This window comes from Anabrus simplex, chromosome 2, assembly GCF_040414725.1.
Source record: "Anabrus simplex isolate iqAnaSimp1 chromosome 2, ASM4041472v1, whole genome shotgun sequence".
Lineage (NCBI taxonomy): Eukaryota > Metazoa > Arthropoda > Insecta > Orthoptera > Tettigoniidae > Anabrus > Anabrus simplex.
In genome coordinates, this window is record NC_090266.1 from 631,808,605 (window position 1) to 631,826,705 (window position 18,101).

At 41.5% G+C, this 18,101-nt stretch overlaps 1 protein-coding gene across 6 annotated transcripts in view; it reads right to left on the reverse strand.

Moving 5' to 3' along the window:
• LOC136864291 (proteoglycan 4) overlaps nucleotides 1-10,677 on the reverse strand; it is a 975,577-nt gene extending 964,900 nt beyond the window's left edge. For all 6 annotated transcript variants that reach the window (XM_067141070.2, XM_067141075.2, XM_067141072.2 and 3 more), the window contains exon 1: nucleotides 10,523-10,677. In XM_067141070.2, the coding sequence (XP_066997171.1) occupies nucleotides 10,523-10,579 (57 nt within the window). In that variant the 5' untranslated portion in view covers nucleotides 10,580-10,677. The remainder of the gene's footprint in view (nucleotides 1-10,522) is intronic.
• Between the last annotated feature and the right edge of the window lie 7,424 nt (nucleotides 10,678-18,101).

Sequence of the window (18,101 nt, forward strand, 5' to 3'; positions counted from 1 at the left end):
AGCCAGCAAAATTGCATGGTACCGGGTGAGTTGGTCGTGTGGTTAGGGGCGCGCAGTCGTGAGCTTGCATCCTGTAGATAGTGGGTTCGAACCCCACTGTCGGCAGCCCTGAAGATGATTTTCCGTGGTTTCCCATTTTCACACCAGGCAAATGCTGGGGCTGTACTTTAGTGAAGACCACGGCCGCTTCTTTGCCATTCCTAGGCCTTTCCTACCCTATCGTCGCCATGAGACTTATCTGTGTCGGTGCGACGTAAAGCAAATAGCAAAAAATTGCATGGTATGAGGCTCTTCTACGGCAGAATTATGCAAGAAAATGACTCAACAAATTCACTGTCAGTTAACAATTCTGAAGATTAAATCACCACATACCTAAAATAAGATCTGTTGCCACACCCCCCCCCCCCTCCTGAAATGTTTGCGATTGTTGGAAAACAAATACAAAGTTTCCAAAACTGCGAAAACTAGCTGTGAAGTATTTATGTATACCATCAGCAACAGTATTTTCTGAGCAACTGTCTAGCACAGCAAAACTTTATGTGACAGGAAAAGAAGTAGGTTCGGCACCGACAGAGTGAGAATAAAAAGCAATCAACATTATTCAAAAGTACAAATATTTTACTTAAATATTTGTACTTTTAAATAGTGTTGAATGCGTTTTTACATTTGGTTTGTGAAAAAATACGTAACTAACTAACTAATAACTAGAACTACGTACCACAACGTATCGAGAGAAACAAACGCTATATTAGTATCGAGTATCGATATAAAATTCGTATTGACCCTTTTCTAATTATATTATAATATGGTTGGATACTTTTTCTGTCTCAGTGCTTGTTAAAGAAACACAATTATGTTCATTGACTGTGAAACCGAAAAGGTATTCAGAAATGAATTGCACAATAATTATCCTGATTTATAAGCCAGAAGGAACGTCATTAAATTTCTCTTTCTGCAACCAAAGCAATTCTCACTGAGAGAACACTAACCCCGTGATAATGTTAGATTGTGAAGAGCTGAACAGCTGATAAATCTGAAGTAAAGTAAGCTTTATAAATCATGCAGACCTCTTTCTCGGATAATGTTAGATGATGAAGAGCTGAACAGCTGATAAATCTAAAGTAAAGTAAGCTTTATAAATCATGCAGACCTCTTTCTCGGATAATGTTAGATGATGAAGAGCTGAACAGCTGATCATTCTAAAGTAAAGTAAGCTTTATAAATCATGCAGACCTCTTTCTCGGATAATGTTAGATGTTGAAGAGCTGAGCAGCTGATAAATCTAAAGTAAAGTAAGCTTTATAAATGATGCAGACCTCTTTCTTGGATAATGTTAGATGCTGAAGAGCTGAACAGCTGATAAATCTAAAGTAAAGTAAGCTTTATAAATGATGCAGACCTCTTTCTTGGATAATGTTAGATGTTGAAGAGCTGAACAGCTGATAAATCTAAAGTAAGCTTTATAAATCATGCAGACCTTTTTCTTGGATAATGTTAGATGTTGAAGAGCTGAACAGCTGATAAATCTAAAGTAAAGTAAGCTTTATAATTGATGCAGACCTCTTTCTCGGATACAATGATATAATGGAACTGGGGAAATAAAATTTGTGGACACCATTGTGATACCTAGTCCCATGCTTTATTCTCCCCCTTCATCTCCAATTAACGTTTCTTCCATAGATCGTTTTACGTTAAATTGAGGAGTAATTAACTGAAATGACCACTTGAGATATTATCAGTTCAGTCAAGCATCTGTTTCTTATATTTGGCAATATTAGATTTATTTGTGATAACACGTCCTTCCCATTACAAACATACCTGAAGCTCCGTGTACAAACTAAAGTCTGTACCACTGCAAAATTAATTGCATTTTTTTAGTGTGCACGGCTTTTGAACTAAAATTGCATTCCTCGCCCATGTTGGTTTCTTCGCCCATGTTGGTTTCTGTCGTTCTATGCACATTATGTAAAGTTTGTAAATGTAATATTCTTTATCAGCGTGGCTGATATGACCCTACCCCATCCCAGATGATTACTCCCGAGGCAGAAAAAATCAGGTATTGTAATGAATTCTGAACATCGACAACCTGTGCACAATGCAGAAAAAACGACGACACAGTCCAATCGGAAGAGGAAAGTAAATACATAGTTTTGCATGCATATTATTGCAATCCTGTATTTCTCTCATATACTGCACTCTGCCGGACACAGTTTGAAAGATAGGACAACTTGCTACCTCTGAAGCTCAATGCGTGTAGCCTGTGAAGGTCACTATTAACTGTATTTTTGAAGCATCTGACCATCTTGATACAGAATGGTATTTGAACATGGCACTGTCAAATAAATCAAAGACGGGACTGGTTCTTAAAACTCCAGATGTCTGATCACTGTGCATTCTGAACACTGCAGCTCTCTGTACGAATGATTGATATACTGATGATGTCTTCCTCCCGGGTAAAATATTCCCGAGGTAAAACAATCCTCCACCTCTCGGTGGAGACCATACGAAAAGGGGAAATCATCAGCAAGATGAATACTGATATTCTGCGAGTTGGTGCGTGGAATGTTATACGTTTGCATCGTTGTGGTAGGTTATAGAATATAAAAGGGAAATGAGCAGACTTTAGATGCAGTTGGTATAGACTAAATGAAGTACGTTGGCAGGAAGAGCAGAATTTTTGGTCTGGCAACTACAGAATGATCAACACAAAATCAAACAGGGGATATGCAGGAGTTGGTTTCATAACAAATACGAACATAGGGCAGTGGGTAAGCTACTACGACGAGCATAGCGAACGGATTATTAGTTTCAAGATAAGATACGAAACCAATGCCCACCACAACAATACCTACTAGTTCAGCGGATGATGAAGAAATCGAAAAAAATATATGAAGATTTAGAAGATTTAAAACAATTTATAAAAGGAGATGATCGCCGAAAACCTTCGATGTGTTAGTGCGACGGTAAAAACCTAGGAAAAAAAGAAAAGAGATGAGAATCTAACCGTGAATCTACTTGACTGGAATGCAGTGGTAAGCTAAGGAAGAGAAGGTAATGCAGTAGGAGAATATGGAGTGGGATAAAGGAATGTAGGAGGAAATCGGCTGGTAGTATTCTGAACCGATCATAATTTAGTCCTTGCTTAATATTTGTTTCAAACACCAGAAACGACGGCTGTTGTACGTGGACAAGACCTGGAGACACAGGGAGGTATCAAACAGACTTTCTTACGATTACTCAGAGATTCAGAAAGCAGGTATTAGTTTGCAAGACCTTCCCAGGAGCAGACATAGACTCTGACCACAACTTGGTGGTCATGAAATGCCGCTTGGAGTCGAAAATTTTGAAGAAAGAAAGGAAGGAAAAGAGAGTGATGGACATTTTCAGAGAACATGTTGCACAAGGACTAAATGGGAAGGCTGAAAGCAACACAACAGAAGAAGAGTGTACAGTCATGAAGAAGGAGATCACTAGGGCTGCTGAAGTTAGGTGAGGAAGAAAGGCAAGATCAATTAAGGATCAATGTATAATTCAGGAGATACTAGACCTGACTGACGAACGGTGAAAGTACAAGAATGCAAAAAGGGAGGAGAGCAGAAAAGAGAATAGCCGATTAAACAATGAAGTAGACAGGAAGTGCAAGATAGCTAAGGGATAATGGCAGAAAGAGAAGTGCAAGGATGTGGAAGGTTGCATGGTTGTAGGAAAGGTAGATGATACACATAGGAGAATGAAGGCAACATTTGGAGGAAAGAAAACTAGGTGCGTGAATATTAAGAGGTCAGATGGAAAACATGTTCTAGGGAAGGATAGCAGGAAAACATTAAATAAATGTATCAGGATAAAAAAGTAGATAAGGTTCAGGGCAAGAAGAGGCTGTCGATTCTGATGAAATGGGAGACCCAATTCTGAGGTCAGAATTATACATAGCTTTTAGAGGCCTAAATAGGAACAAGTCATCTGAAATCAATGGTAGCCTATACCCTCAGAATTACTGACTGCCTTAGGCAAAATCATTAGGACGAGGTTATTCCATTTAGTGTGCAAGGTGTATGATACAGGACAAAGTACCATTCGATTCTAAACATAATGGTGTTGAAGTTGTTCCCAAGGAAGGAGTTGCTGACAAGTGTGAAAACTACCGCACCAAGAGTTTAGTATCTTAGACTTGTAAAAGTTAAACGCTTATTATTTACCGAAGAATGACAAGGCAAGTTAAATCTGAGTTCGGAGATCAGTTTGTCTTCAGAAAACATATAGGAATACGTGAAGCACTGCTGACATTACGTGCAATCTTAGCGGACCGAATTAAGGACGACAAGCCCACATACATGGCATTCGTAGATCTAGAAAAGGTATCCGATAATGTTGAGGAGTGAGGAAAGGCTGCTGTTTGTCCCCTTTCCTATTAAATGTTCATACAGAGCAGGAGATAAAGAAAAAGAGAAATTTGAAAAGGGAATCACAATTCGGAAGGCGGGGAGGGATCAATTCTGAGATTTGCCAATGATATTGTCATTTTATCTGAGTCTGCAGAAGATATGGAGAAACTGCTTCATGGTATGGACACAGACCTGGAGAAGGAATACAGGATGAAAACAGATAAATTCCAAACAAAAGTAATGGAATGCAGCCGAACGAAGTCAGTTAAAGCAGGAAATATTAGATTAGGAAATTAAGTCGTACAGGAAATAGATGAATATTGGAAAGTAGGATAAATAACGACGACAGAAGTAAGTAGGGCATGAAATGTAGACTACCACAAGCAAGGAAGGCCTTCCTTAAGAAAAGAAATTTGCTCACTTCCTACATTGATATAGGAATTAGAAAGATGGTTTTGAAGACTTTCGTCTGGAGCGTGGCATAATAATGAAGTGAAATATGGGCAATAACCAGATCAGAAAGAAAGAGAGCAGAAGCTTTTGAAATGTGGTGTTATGGATGAAAGGTGAGATGGGTAGATCGAATCACCGATGAAGAGATGCTGAATCGAATTAATGAGAGAACGACTTGGCGAAATTTGACCAGAAGAAGAGACACATCTTAAGACACCCAGGACTTTTCCAGTTGGTTTTTGAGGAAAGTGTGGGTGGTAGGAACGGTATGGGTAGACTAAGGTATGAATATGACAAGAAAATTAGAGCAGATGAAGTACGTAATAGTTACGTGGAAATGAAAAGGAAAGGTTAGCACAGGATAGGGGCATAGAGGGCTGCATCAAACCAGTCTATGGACTGATGACCTAAACAACAACAGTGCCATTGTAAAGGAACTTGCCAACTGGTGACACCTGTCACAGCTCGGGCGAAGAGGCATTTGTGTGACTATGTGTTCCATTCTGGGCGTTCTAAACCTTGCGGCAAGCTACGGCAATCTATGAAAGTAAGGATCTTCTTAAATTCGCTATACCACATGAAAATTTGAGCTCCTTATGCAGAGGAAATCATCCGACATCAGTCGTCTGAGTAACTACATATCGGCTATTTTAAGTTTGCACTCTCTACATCATCTGCAAGGACTGGGCATGTACACTTACTCAATCAATCAATCAATCAATCAATCAATCAATCAATCAATCAATCAATCAATCAATCAATCAATCAATCAAGTCTAAAGATCTGTATATATGGCAGTCGCCCAGGTGGCAGATTCCCAATCCCTTGTTTACCTAGTCACTTCTTAAATCATTTCACAGAATTTGGAAAGTTATCGAACATCTGTTTCAGAAAAAATATTCCAATCCCTAATTCCTCTTTCTAGAAACGAATATTTGCCCCAATTTGTCCTCTTGAATTCCAAATTTATCTTCATATTGTGATCTTTCTTACTTTTAAAAACACCACTCAATCTTACTCGTCTACTAATGTCACTCCACGCCATCACTCCGCTGACAGCTTTGAACATACCACTTAGTCGAGCAGCTCGTCTCCTTACTCCCAAGTCTTCCCAGCCCAAACTCTGCAACATTTCCGTAACGCTACTCTTTTGTTGGAAATCACCCAGAACAAATCGAGCTGCTTTTCTTTGGATATTTTCCTGTTCTCGTCCTGGTGAGGATCCCACACACTGAGACCATACTCTATTTGGTGTCTTACCAGAGACTTACTGTATATGCCCTCTCCTTTACATTCTTACTATTTGAAGAGACCTGTAACCCTCATTTACAATCCCGTTTATGTGATTACCCCATTGAAGGCCTTTCTGTATATTAACACCTGGGTGCTTACAGTGATCCTCATAAGGAACTTTAAACCCATCAACGCAGTAATGAAAACTGAGAGGAGATTTCCTGTTTGTGAAATACACAACCTAACTTTTCATCATACCATTGCCTGCTGTCGACATCACGACATTGTCGAGGTCCTTTTGCAGTCACTCACTATCTTGTATCTTATGTATTACTTCATACAGTATAGTATCATTCTCTGAAAGCTTTATCTCCGATTCCAATTCTTTAGACATATCATATACATATAAGGAAACACAAAGGTCCAATAATACTCCCTTAGGTACTTTCCCTTTTAATGATTACAGGATCAGATAATGCTTCACCTGCTCTAATTCTCTGAGTTCTGTTTTCTAGAAATATAGCCACCGATCCATTCACTCTCTCCCATGATCTACCCTATCAAACGCCTTAGATAGGTCCATCGCGATACAGTCCATTTGACCTTCTGAATCCAAGATATCTGCTATAATTTCGCTGCGTCAGCAAAACCTTGTAGCCCACAAAGCTCTTCCTATCCATTATTCTCCTTAAGACTTGTCGAGCCTCCCAGCCACATATGGATATGCAGTCCATCAGAACAATTTTCTTTGCGTTCATTTTCCTAAGCTAATGTATAAAGGAATATGAACCATAAATGCATTATAGGGCCGATGACCTTCGATGTTAAGCCCCTTAAAACAACAAGCAACAAGCAGAGATGCATTATACTCTGTCCGTCTGTTGGGTCATCAGCCCAGAGGCTGGTTGGATCCTCAAATAGCACAACCAAAGGCTATGCAGCTATAGGAAAACCACAAAAACCAATGACAGCACCAAAATAAGGCGTACCAGGCAAGACGAGGTGTGAGGTAGTTTGCCATTGCTTTCCTCACTGGGCCAGACAGTGCTATTGTAGCATGACTAACCCTATGAGCAACACCTTTCACAACCCTCAGACGCACTGGATGTGCTCTGAATGTCATTACTCAACACAACTCATACCCCAGCAGCTTCTATATTGTCACAGCCATGGATGAGACTGGGACTTCAGTGGAAGCTACACTTTACTCTGGCCCGTGCCAAGAGAAGGATGCAAAAGTATTGCGTCCATCCAGAAATGACAGCAGGCAGGCAGTGTGCTCTAGGAGTGCGTAAATACGTCATATAAACATACATTCCTCCAGTACGATACTGTAGGGTTCATTTCCCTTTACACATTAGCATAGGAAAATGAACACAACGAAAATTATTCTGATGGACTGCATATCCATATGCGACTGGGAGGCGTAGCTTCAGTTGAATAACTTTTCCTAAACCCGAACTGCCTTCTATCAAGCCAGTAAGTAATTTCGCAAACGTTTCTTATATAATGAGAAATAATGCACTGCCAAAGTTTATATGCAACACATGTCAAACTGACTAACCTCCAACTATCGGCTTTATGTGTATTGCGCTTTACTTTGTACACAGGGCTACTATAGCAACTCTTCATTCATTTTGTATAGCTCCTTCATGCCCACAGTAATTAGATATGTAACCCAGATATTGTACTATGTACAAACCCATTGCCTTTAATATATCCCCAGCAATCGTTTCAATTCCATCTGCTTTTCTAATTTTCAACTTTTGTATCTTATTGTAAATGTCTTTGTTATGGTAGGTAAATTTCGATATTTCGTTAATATTAGTCACTTCGTCTATCTGGAAATGATCCTTGTTACACGGATCTGTACATACTGATGACTGAATACTTCTGCCTTCTGTAAATCCTCACATATACATTCAGCTTGTTCCTTAACGATTCCTGGAATGTCCTTGGAACCTGTTTCTGCCTGAAAGTACCTATACATGCCCTTCAATTTTTCATCAAAATTTATATGAATGCCAGTTATGCTGACCATCATGTTATCCTTGGCTGACTTCTTCCTATATTCAATTTCTTACTAAGTTCCTTCAATTTCTCCTTACTTCCATTATTATTTCTAACTATATATGTTTTTCAACCTCCACCTCTTTCTTAGTCTCTTTACTTCTCTGTAATAATGTAATGGGCCTTTGCCATTCCTTACCACCTTGAAAGGTACATGTATGTTTTCACATTCCTCAACAATTGCTCCAAACCCATCCCATAGACTATGAAGTCATTCTAAACTGGATCTCACTCCCATTGCTTGAGGAGAATTCCCGACGGTACACTAGACAAAGGTCTGAGGAACTTTTTTGATATCCCACTTCCCATCCTGCAAACAGGGAATTCGCTGGTAGTATTATAAGAGTGGTGTAGCCAATCAGTCGTCGGCATTCTTTTCCCAAGATAACAGGTTCGACCCCGGCTGAGATCGATGGATTTTAAGGTTGTGTAAATGCAACAATTCAGTGTGTTGGCGTCTGGGATCTAACATCCTGGCATTTGTTAAGGACATCAGCTGTTAGAAGTGTCGTTAAACAAATAATAATAATAATAATAATAATAATAATAATAATAATAATAATAATAATAATAATAATAATAATAATAATAATAATAATTTTTCGTGCCACTAAGTAACTTTATGGCTTTCAGAGAAGATAGGGTGCTGGAAATTATTTTCTGCGGTAGTTATTTTACGTGTTGGTAAATTTACCGGCACAATGCTGCCGTATTTGAGCATCTTCTAATACTACCGAACTGAGCCGAGATTAAAACCGCCAATTTGGGCTCATAAAGCCAGCGCTCTACCCTATCTGAGTCACCCAGCCTTGCAACTTTATTATTATTATTATTATTATTATTATTATTATTATTATTATTATTATTATTATTATTATTATTATTATTATTATTATTATTATTATTATTATTATTATTATTATTGCATATTCATTCCATATATTCATTACATATTCGACAGTCAGGATACGAAACATCGAATGTGAATTTCAGTATAATAGTTGATAGACAAAGTGCATGAGGAAGTGGTTGGTGATCGAACGCGTGCTTCTCAGCTGGTGGAGCTTCACGTGAGGAGGGAAGTGACCGCTCACTGTCATTGGCTAACCTTGAACTTACACAAGAGGAACATTCATATTTCAGTTTTGAAGTAATAAAAAGATTTTTCTGATCGAAATACAGTAGTTCCTTCAATATTGATCTCCCGGGAATCGTGTAACCTCGTAGTAGAAGGAGGGATGTCTGTAATTAGAATTGTTGTTTCTTTTCACCCTCAATGAAGAACCAAAATGCTTCGCATAGGATTGTGATCACCGGCGCCAGCGCCATCCAAACCACAAACAGGCTAATGACCTTTCACATTAACTGATTTATAAATAATGTAATAATTGAATAAGGCAGCCAAAATTACAAGATTTTAGATGCCGATTTAAAGGAAAGAATGTTCCGTGTCTCGTAGGTTACACTTCAGATCTACCACTTGCCCAGACGCAGTATTCCAGCTATCCCTTAAAGAATGTAATGTGTACAGAAGTGAGGAAGTTTCTTGAGAATCAACCACATACTGACAAACGTACAAGAAATTACCAGCGTTCGTATACACCCATAAATAACTAGTTATCAATCATTTTCTTGGTGATTTGTGATCTCGTGACTTTAACTATCGCGGTGTTACTTTTCCCCACTCTTGCTACCAAATAATAATAATAATAATAATAATAATAATAATAATAATAATAATAATAATAATAATAATAATAATACCGAGCTCGATAGCTGCAGTCGCTTAAGTGCGGCCAGTATCCAGTAATCGGGAGACAGTGGGTTCGAGCCCCACTGTCGGCAGCCCTGAAAATGGTTTTCTGTGGTTTCCCATTTTCATACCAGGCAAATGCCGGGGCTGTACCTTAATTAAGGCCACGGCCGCTTCCTTCCAATTCCTAGGCTTTTCCTATCCCATCGTCACCGTAAGACATATCTGTGTCGGTGCGACGTAAAACAAATAGCCAAAAAAAAATAATAATAATAATAATAATAATAATCCTCAGCCACGAGTAACTCAATACGTCCCATGGAGTTCAGTCGCCCCACGGTGGCAGCCGTCAACTGGAGTATAGAAAGTACTTCCGCGATATTCTAAATACTGACTCTGTGACAGACGTGAGCTCAATGGGAGAAAAGAGGAGACGTGGTACTGAGCATAGAAAACGTGTTACGTAACTCTTGAGCGTGACAGTAATAGGCGTGTCACGCAAGTGTAAGTTCAATTACTTCATGCTAGGTTCTAATGTTCGTACAATAGTGATCTCTGGCACGGCAGTGAAGACTTCTTCATGAGGAACAAACAGTATGTCCTTATCACTAAGTCAGAAACATACACTTACCTTATCAACTGGCATTGAGGGGCACGCTCTACACAAATTCCAGAATGAACCAATCATGAGAAAGTCTGCTCGTTAGACCACTCCACACAGTAAAGAGACACACAGAGTGGCTAGAAACTCTTACAAACTACCACTAGCTCGCATGGCCTTCACTGCCTAGCGGCTGGCTTGCTTGCCTGCCTGCCTGTCCTCACCAATCGATACGACGCCGCTCCTCTCCCCGTTATAGCGTAGCAAGCACCCCTTCACCCTCCCCCACCAGCGCGCTGCGGCAGACTTACCCCAGGTCACTACTCTTACAGTTTTACGCAATTTCTTCATAACATTCAATTAAATTAATGAACCAATAAAAATATTAGCTCTCGACATCGTGAATACTATTTCCCCATGTACCTTCCGCGTTGTCATAGTAAAAGTTACTCCGCATGTAGCGAAGAAGAATCATTCATGATCTATGGAACAGTAGCTTCCAGACTCCTTCCACCAATCAATATCGTAGACAGGCCGATAATAACCAGTCTTAAACTGGAATGTTGAAAGATCAGCCCCAACAGCTGAAACATCATTCTGAACCTGATTGGTTGGAAAATAATGGAGATAGAATCCGAATCAGAATTCCTCTATTAGTATCGTATCGTAATGTGTTTACCCTTCAGGGTCGGTTTTCCCTCGGACTCTGCGAGGGATCCTACCTCTACCGCCTCAAGGGCTTCAGACTCTGGGTCGGGGAATCCAACTGGGGAGGATGACCAGTACCTCACCTAGGCGGCCTCACCTGCTATGCTGAACAGGGGTCAAGTGGTGGGAGGGGAAGATTGGAAGGGATAGACAAGGAAGTGCGAAGGAAGCGGCCGTGGCCTTAAGTTAGGTACCATTCCGCCATTTGCCTGGTGTGAATACGTGAACCCACAGAAAACCCACCTCTACTCAGTTGATCTCCCGAGTCTGAGTGGACCCCGTTCCAGCCATCGTACCACATTTCAAATTTCGTGGCAGAGCCGGGAATCAAACCCGGGCCTCTGGGGGTGGCAGTTAATCACACTAACCACTACACCACAGAGGCGGACTCCTCTATTAGTTCAGACAGTAAAGCACTGGCTTTCTAAGCCCAAGTTGTCTCAGTCCGGTGGTACTTCAAGGTAATGAGATACGCCAGCCTCCTGTCGTAGATTTAGCTAGGCGTAAAATAATCCCTTGGGACAAAATTTCAGTATCTTGGCGTCCCAGAAAAGCCATAAAAGTAGTTAGTGCGACGAAAACCCAATAACATACTTAAGTCCTTTATTTTAACTCTGTAATGCCCAGATTAATGAAATGATATCATAAAAATAGTTTCCTGTTACCTCAGCTTACACTCCACTCCATTATTGTGGTGACATTTCCTTTACAAGTAACAACTTCTTACGTCGAACCGACACTGATAGATCTAATAGCAACGATGGTATAGGAAAATACTAGGAGTGGGAACGAAGTGGCCGTGGTCTTAATTAAGACACACCCCCAGCATTTGCCTGGTGTGAATACGTGAACCCACAGAAAACCATCTTCTGGCCTGCCGACAGTGGGATTCGAACCCACTATATCCGGAATGCAAGTTCAAAGCTGCGCACCCCTAACCACACGATCAATTCGCTATGTTTATCCCCTAAGACAGCCATTCCCAAACTGTGGTCCGCGGAACCCTGGGGAGCCGCCACTGTAATCCAAGGGGTCCGTAATAATAATAATGTACGTTGTAAGTACTTTCTCTCTTAATCTGCTTACTCTCCAGGGTTGGATTTTCCCTCGGACTCAGCGGGGGATCCCACCTCTATCCCCTCAAGGACAGTGTCCTGGAGCGTGAGACATTGCGTCGGGGGTACAACTGGGGAGGATGACCAGTACCTCGCCCAGGCGGCCTCATCTGCTATGCTGAACAGGGGCCTTGTTGGGGGATGGGAAGTTGGGAAGAGATAGACAAGGAAGAGGGAAGAAAGCGGCCGTTGCCTTAAGTTACGTACCATCCCGGCATTTGCCTGGAGAAGAAGTGGGAAACCACGGAAAACCACTTCCAGGATGGCTGAGGAGGGAATCGAACCCCCCTCTACTCAGTTGACCTCCCGAGGCTGAGTGGACCCCGTTCCAGCCCTCGTACCACTTTTCAAATTTCGTGGCAGAGCTGGGAATCGAACCCGGGCCTCTGGGGGTGGCAGCTAATCACACTAACCACTACAGCACAGAGGTGATACAGTATATGTTTGGCTGATATAGGCCTACCATGTGATTCAGCCGCCCCTTCCAATGTAGTTTTATGCAACCCACAATATTAACTCCATCCTGAAAGCATATTTTGGTATTTAACGCCTCACCATGATAGGACGCTGTAATAGTATACTCATTTTAATCACAGGAAGACATGCCTGTGCCTTATAGATCACATGAATCCGACACGCCGGCGAAACAATAATTTGATATTGTGACCGCAGTAAACCTAATATGTGCTATAAGTTGCACATGGCGCCGTACGGAGCCGTAGCGTAGTAGGTAAAGCTGCGGCGGAGAGGGCGTACGTGTGAGGTGAGAGGGTCGAGGCCGAAGTGAAGATTCCATATTTCTGAAATATTCGTTTAATACGTATCGCACGTAATGTAAGTTCAATACCCACTTTCATGCAAATTGTGAGTGAATGAACGTGTTTTTGGCCTTAAGAAAGTCCGATTAGTTAGCAGGCCGGACACATACGGACCGGAAATAATAGGAACACAACTGCCTACAATGTTTTATCGCAGCGAATGCTCGATGTGATGACCGTTTTGGTTTATGCTCGTTCGGGTCTGGTGTCCAATAGATCGTCTTGCGCGCTGAAGTATTCCCGGTATAATTGCTCGGCAGGCGTCCGTGGTGAGTTGCTGGAGTTGGTCGGGGTTTTCCGGCGCTTGAGTGTAAACGACGTTCTTCAAATGCTCCCACAAGAAGTCTAACGGCGTTAAATCAAGTGATCTGGCGGACCAAGAAACAGGGCCTCTTCGTCCTATCCATTTCCCTGGCAGTTCCTCGTTCAGATGGTTACGAATGGGCAAAGTCGAATGTGGCGGAGCTCCATCCTGTTGCACCCACATCTTCAAACGATCGTGGAAAGGCACATCCTCTAGCACAGTGGTTCCCAACCTTTGCCAGCTGACGGCCCCCTTCTCAGATACGGGTGGTCATCACGCTCCCCTCTCCCCCCCCCCCCCGCGGTCGCTTCTATAACCTCTCCGAAAAACTGACGTGGAGGATATAGACCTAACCTAATGACACTACATAATGAATTATTCCATTATTCAATTATTTATGAAAAAATAATATGAAGTACGCGCTTTTTATCTATGACATACTAACTTCATTTTAGCACAATACAAAGAACACACTTTTACAAGAAATCCTTTAATTAGTCAACAAATATCAGTGAGAGGGTTGACACTGTTTTCTCTTGGTAAGATTCGGTATGTTTGGTTTGATATTTGACAGAGCACAGCGGAGATCACTTGCAACATCAAGCCGACAGCGCTGCTTTGTTTTTATGACACTCAGCGTTGAAAATCCTAACTCGCATAAATACAGTATGTCGTTGAAAATGGGACAATGACACGCAAAGCTACTTTGGCTATTTCAGGATACACTGCAAGACAGATTACCCAAAAGTCGCCCAGTCCTAATATTTTATAATCACATTTTAGCTTTGAATCACACTTCAAATCTATGGCTTCTTCTTGAAGTTGTGCTGGCAGTGCTTCAATGTCAATGGCAAACGGATTTCTTGTTAACATTCAGGACTATTCATCTGACGAGATATCAGGAAAGTAGAAATTGAATTCTTGTGCCAGGGAATCCAAATGTGACTGAATTTGCACCTTAAGTTTATTACGATCACATTAATTTTCTGGCAAAATTTCATTAAGGCGGTGAAAGGATGAGAAGTTGTTCAACTGAAGCCGGCGTTTCAATAACTGTACCTTTTTCAGGAAAGCTCTGATGGCATCATAAGCAAGCATAATTTTGGAGTTTTTGCCTTGGAGCTTTAAGTTCAAACTGTTCAAAGCTTCAAAAAATTCGCAAAGGTATGCCAATGAGACGATAAAACTGGCATCAGTAAACACTTCATACAGATCGTTCTTACCTTCATCAAGAAGAAAAATTTCAACTTCAGACTTTAATTCAAACAGCCGAGCCAACATGTTCCATTTTGATAGCCAGCGAACCTCTGTGTGGAAAAGGAGAGTTTTGTGATCGGCTTGAAAGTAACCACAAAGGGCTTCAAACATTCTTGTCTGTAAACAACTTGTCTTCACAGAGTTCACAATTCTTATAGCGACTTTTAGAGTGTTATTAAAATCTTGGGGCAAGGTTTTGGCCGCCAAAGCCTGCTTGTGAATTATACAGTGGATTCCCATGATGTTTGGATTTTTATCTTCGGCCAGTTTGAGAAGCCCAAAACGTGACCCAATCATTGCAGGTGCACCATCCGTACATACACCCACTACATTTTCCCAGGAAAGTCCATGTTCTTGGAAAAACTATCGATGGCAGAAAACACATCACAAGCTTTCAAAGTGGTTTTCAAACATTGGGAGAATAACATTTCTTCTCTTAAAATTCCACTGTCGACAAATCGACAATATACAATCAGTTGACAACAATGGGCCACATCGGTTGTTTCATCACACTGAATTGAAAACACTGGAGATGCTTTCACCTTCACCAAAATTTGCATTTTAATGTCTTCTGACAGTTCTTGAAGTCTGTACCTCACTGTGTTACCAGAAAGAGAATTTGTCGACAATTTCTGCCGACTCCCTCCACCCAAAACTATATTTGCAGCCAGAAATATACATGGCTTTACTAATGTTTCCCCAGTTGTGTGTACATTTTTGCCTTTGGCTATCAGAAGTGCTAGTTCATATTATGCTTCCACTGCTTTCTCATTTTCTTGGTTAAAAGTACCCGATGAATCTACTTTCATACGTTTTAGTGAGTTGAGTTGAGTTGAGTTACAAAATGTTCTGAGGGTTTGTCTTTTAAGCCTGAATGATTCGTTTTTAAATGCCCCTCCAAAAGCACAGGCCTCATCGCATCGTTATTCAGAGCACAGTGGCAGATTACGCATTGAGGCTGTTGTATTCCGTTGCGTTCAACGACTGTGAAGCCATATTTAATGTAGTCATCATTGTACAGTCTCTTCTTGGACATCGTTATCAATTTTTTTAAAGTCACAATATTAAATAACACAATTCACACAGTCGCACTGTTACAGCGAAGCATACACAACACTCACAATAAACAACTTGGCAGACACGTCCACTGCGAAAGTATACGAGGCACAGAATCAAGAGTCGAAGGGCCTGGCCACTGATGGTCTATCAGCGATCGGTTGTCATGGCCATTACTGCGCCATCTCTGATGGGACAGTTGTACTATGTAGCTCTCGCCAATTTGACTGCAAGGGAAGAATATAAGAATGTGTACGGGTGGGAACAGAGTATTCAAGGACGAGCTACCCACAAATCAAGTCTATATGCCGCAGAGTGAGAGGGAAGGAGGAACTTCCACTTCATTTGTTGCTTCTGAAACTCCGATATTCTTTGTCCTTCAGAGTTAATGTCGACTCCTGACTGTAGTAACTTACTGCCAGTTAAGATCTTTGGTGAGAAAATGTCACTGCTTCATTAATTGCTGTGGTTAAACATTAATTAGTTGTAGCCCAAAATACCAGTAGACCTACATAGAATTTCACGCTAGCCATGAAAGCCTAACATGTTATATTAAATACATTTGTTATAATTTAGCCTATTATTATTGCCTTATCTCCTGTTCTTCTCGCTACTAGATAAATTTGATATAATACCGACATTTATACGAATACCTCCTTCATGTAATATATTTTGTTTATGAGAAAAACCTTGTACAGTATGTAACAATAATACTGGAAAATGAAAGCAACTACTACATCGTTGATGAGTTGAAACATATCGCGTATGATCATACTTTACTTTCACGCAAGTAGGTCCACAAAGTGTGCAATTAAACGTGCGTTGAGTGGTCTTGTTCCCGCACCTGCTCTCAGGCTTCATTTTTCTCCTCACAACACAGCAAATTCCTTATTTCACCTCCAACCTCGCTGCTCCGCAGAGGTTTGTGCCCAGAGTTGGCAATTACCAGTGCTTTTAAACGATTGACTTGGCGCGACAATCACTTGCAGAGATTCGAAAAATGTTTATTACACAAAATTACACAATACTCGAGTTAAAAAAATTAATTCGGAAATCACTTCACACCCCCCTGATAAAGCTCCACGCCCCCCAGGTTGGGAACCCCTGCTCTAGCAGCAGTGTGAGTTCCTGACGCAGAAAGTGCAGGTAGCGAGGGCCTGTCCAATGGCCCTCAAAGATATAAGGTCGTCAGGCGGTTCCCCATGACTCCACACCACACATTTACTCCCCATCGTACTTGATGGGCCGCCTAACGTACCCAGTGAAGATTGTCCGGACTCCAATAGTGCATGTTATGGCGATTGACGTTCCCATTAATGTAGAAGCGCGATTCGTCCGAGAACAAGATGTGCGATATGAATGCTGCATCATTGTCCAGCCTGCCTAATAGCCACAGGCAGGACTCCATTCGAGCTTCTAAATCCCGCCTGTGGAGCGCTTGGCATAGCTCAACTTGGTATGGGTGGTGCATGTTCATGCAGTATTCGCCAGAAGGACGGCTGGCTGGTGTTCACCTGTTGTGCAATCGCCCTTGTACTGATGTGTGGATTATTATGCGCTGCCTCCAGAACGGCCTCTTCTGTTTCACCTGATGTAACGGGCCTATCGCGGACTGCTGGTTGCTTGGAAATCACGCCTGCTGTCCTTAGGCGTCTTTCAACACGGCGGAATGTCGTAACAGCCGGGTGTCGCCTGTCGGGATACCGTTCCTGGTACAGACGTAGTGCATCGCACACGTTTTGTCTTGCTTCCCCACAAATGATGAGCACGTCAACGTATTCCTCTGTGGAAAACATGCCGAATGACAGCAGAGATTACAGTACATTCAGGCCCTAACCAGCGAAGTATGCGCAGGGCACAAGATGAATTACAGCGTCGTTCTACTGTTTGAATGTGGCAAAGGTGGGCTTCTGTTTACGTATTCAAACGTCATACAGATGCAAAAAGTACTTGAACGATGCCGGATTTGAGCCATCGATTGCTCATTCCGTCGATTGCTAAACTGACGCCTAACCACGTCCGCTACGCTACACTGTCAGTACGACAAGGGTAGAGTACATACGCCATCCGGTTCGATGTTTAAGGGTGGGTTTCCTTTTGATATTAACTGGGAGAGTAACTTTCGATATCCGCTCTCAGGTTGTTGTCCATATGAGAGTTAATTTCGGCCCGAATAACTATCGAGAGTACCCGACGAGTCCCTCAACAAGATAGCTTTCACGAGTTTTCGTCACACCCTGTCCACTTGTGCACCTATAGAGAGTGGAGAATAGTCGAAATGTCATCACACTACTAATGACAAGTCGCAGCAGCTGTGAAGCTGTGATTATTCTCTGTAAAAAATTAAAAAT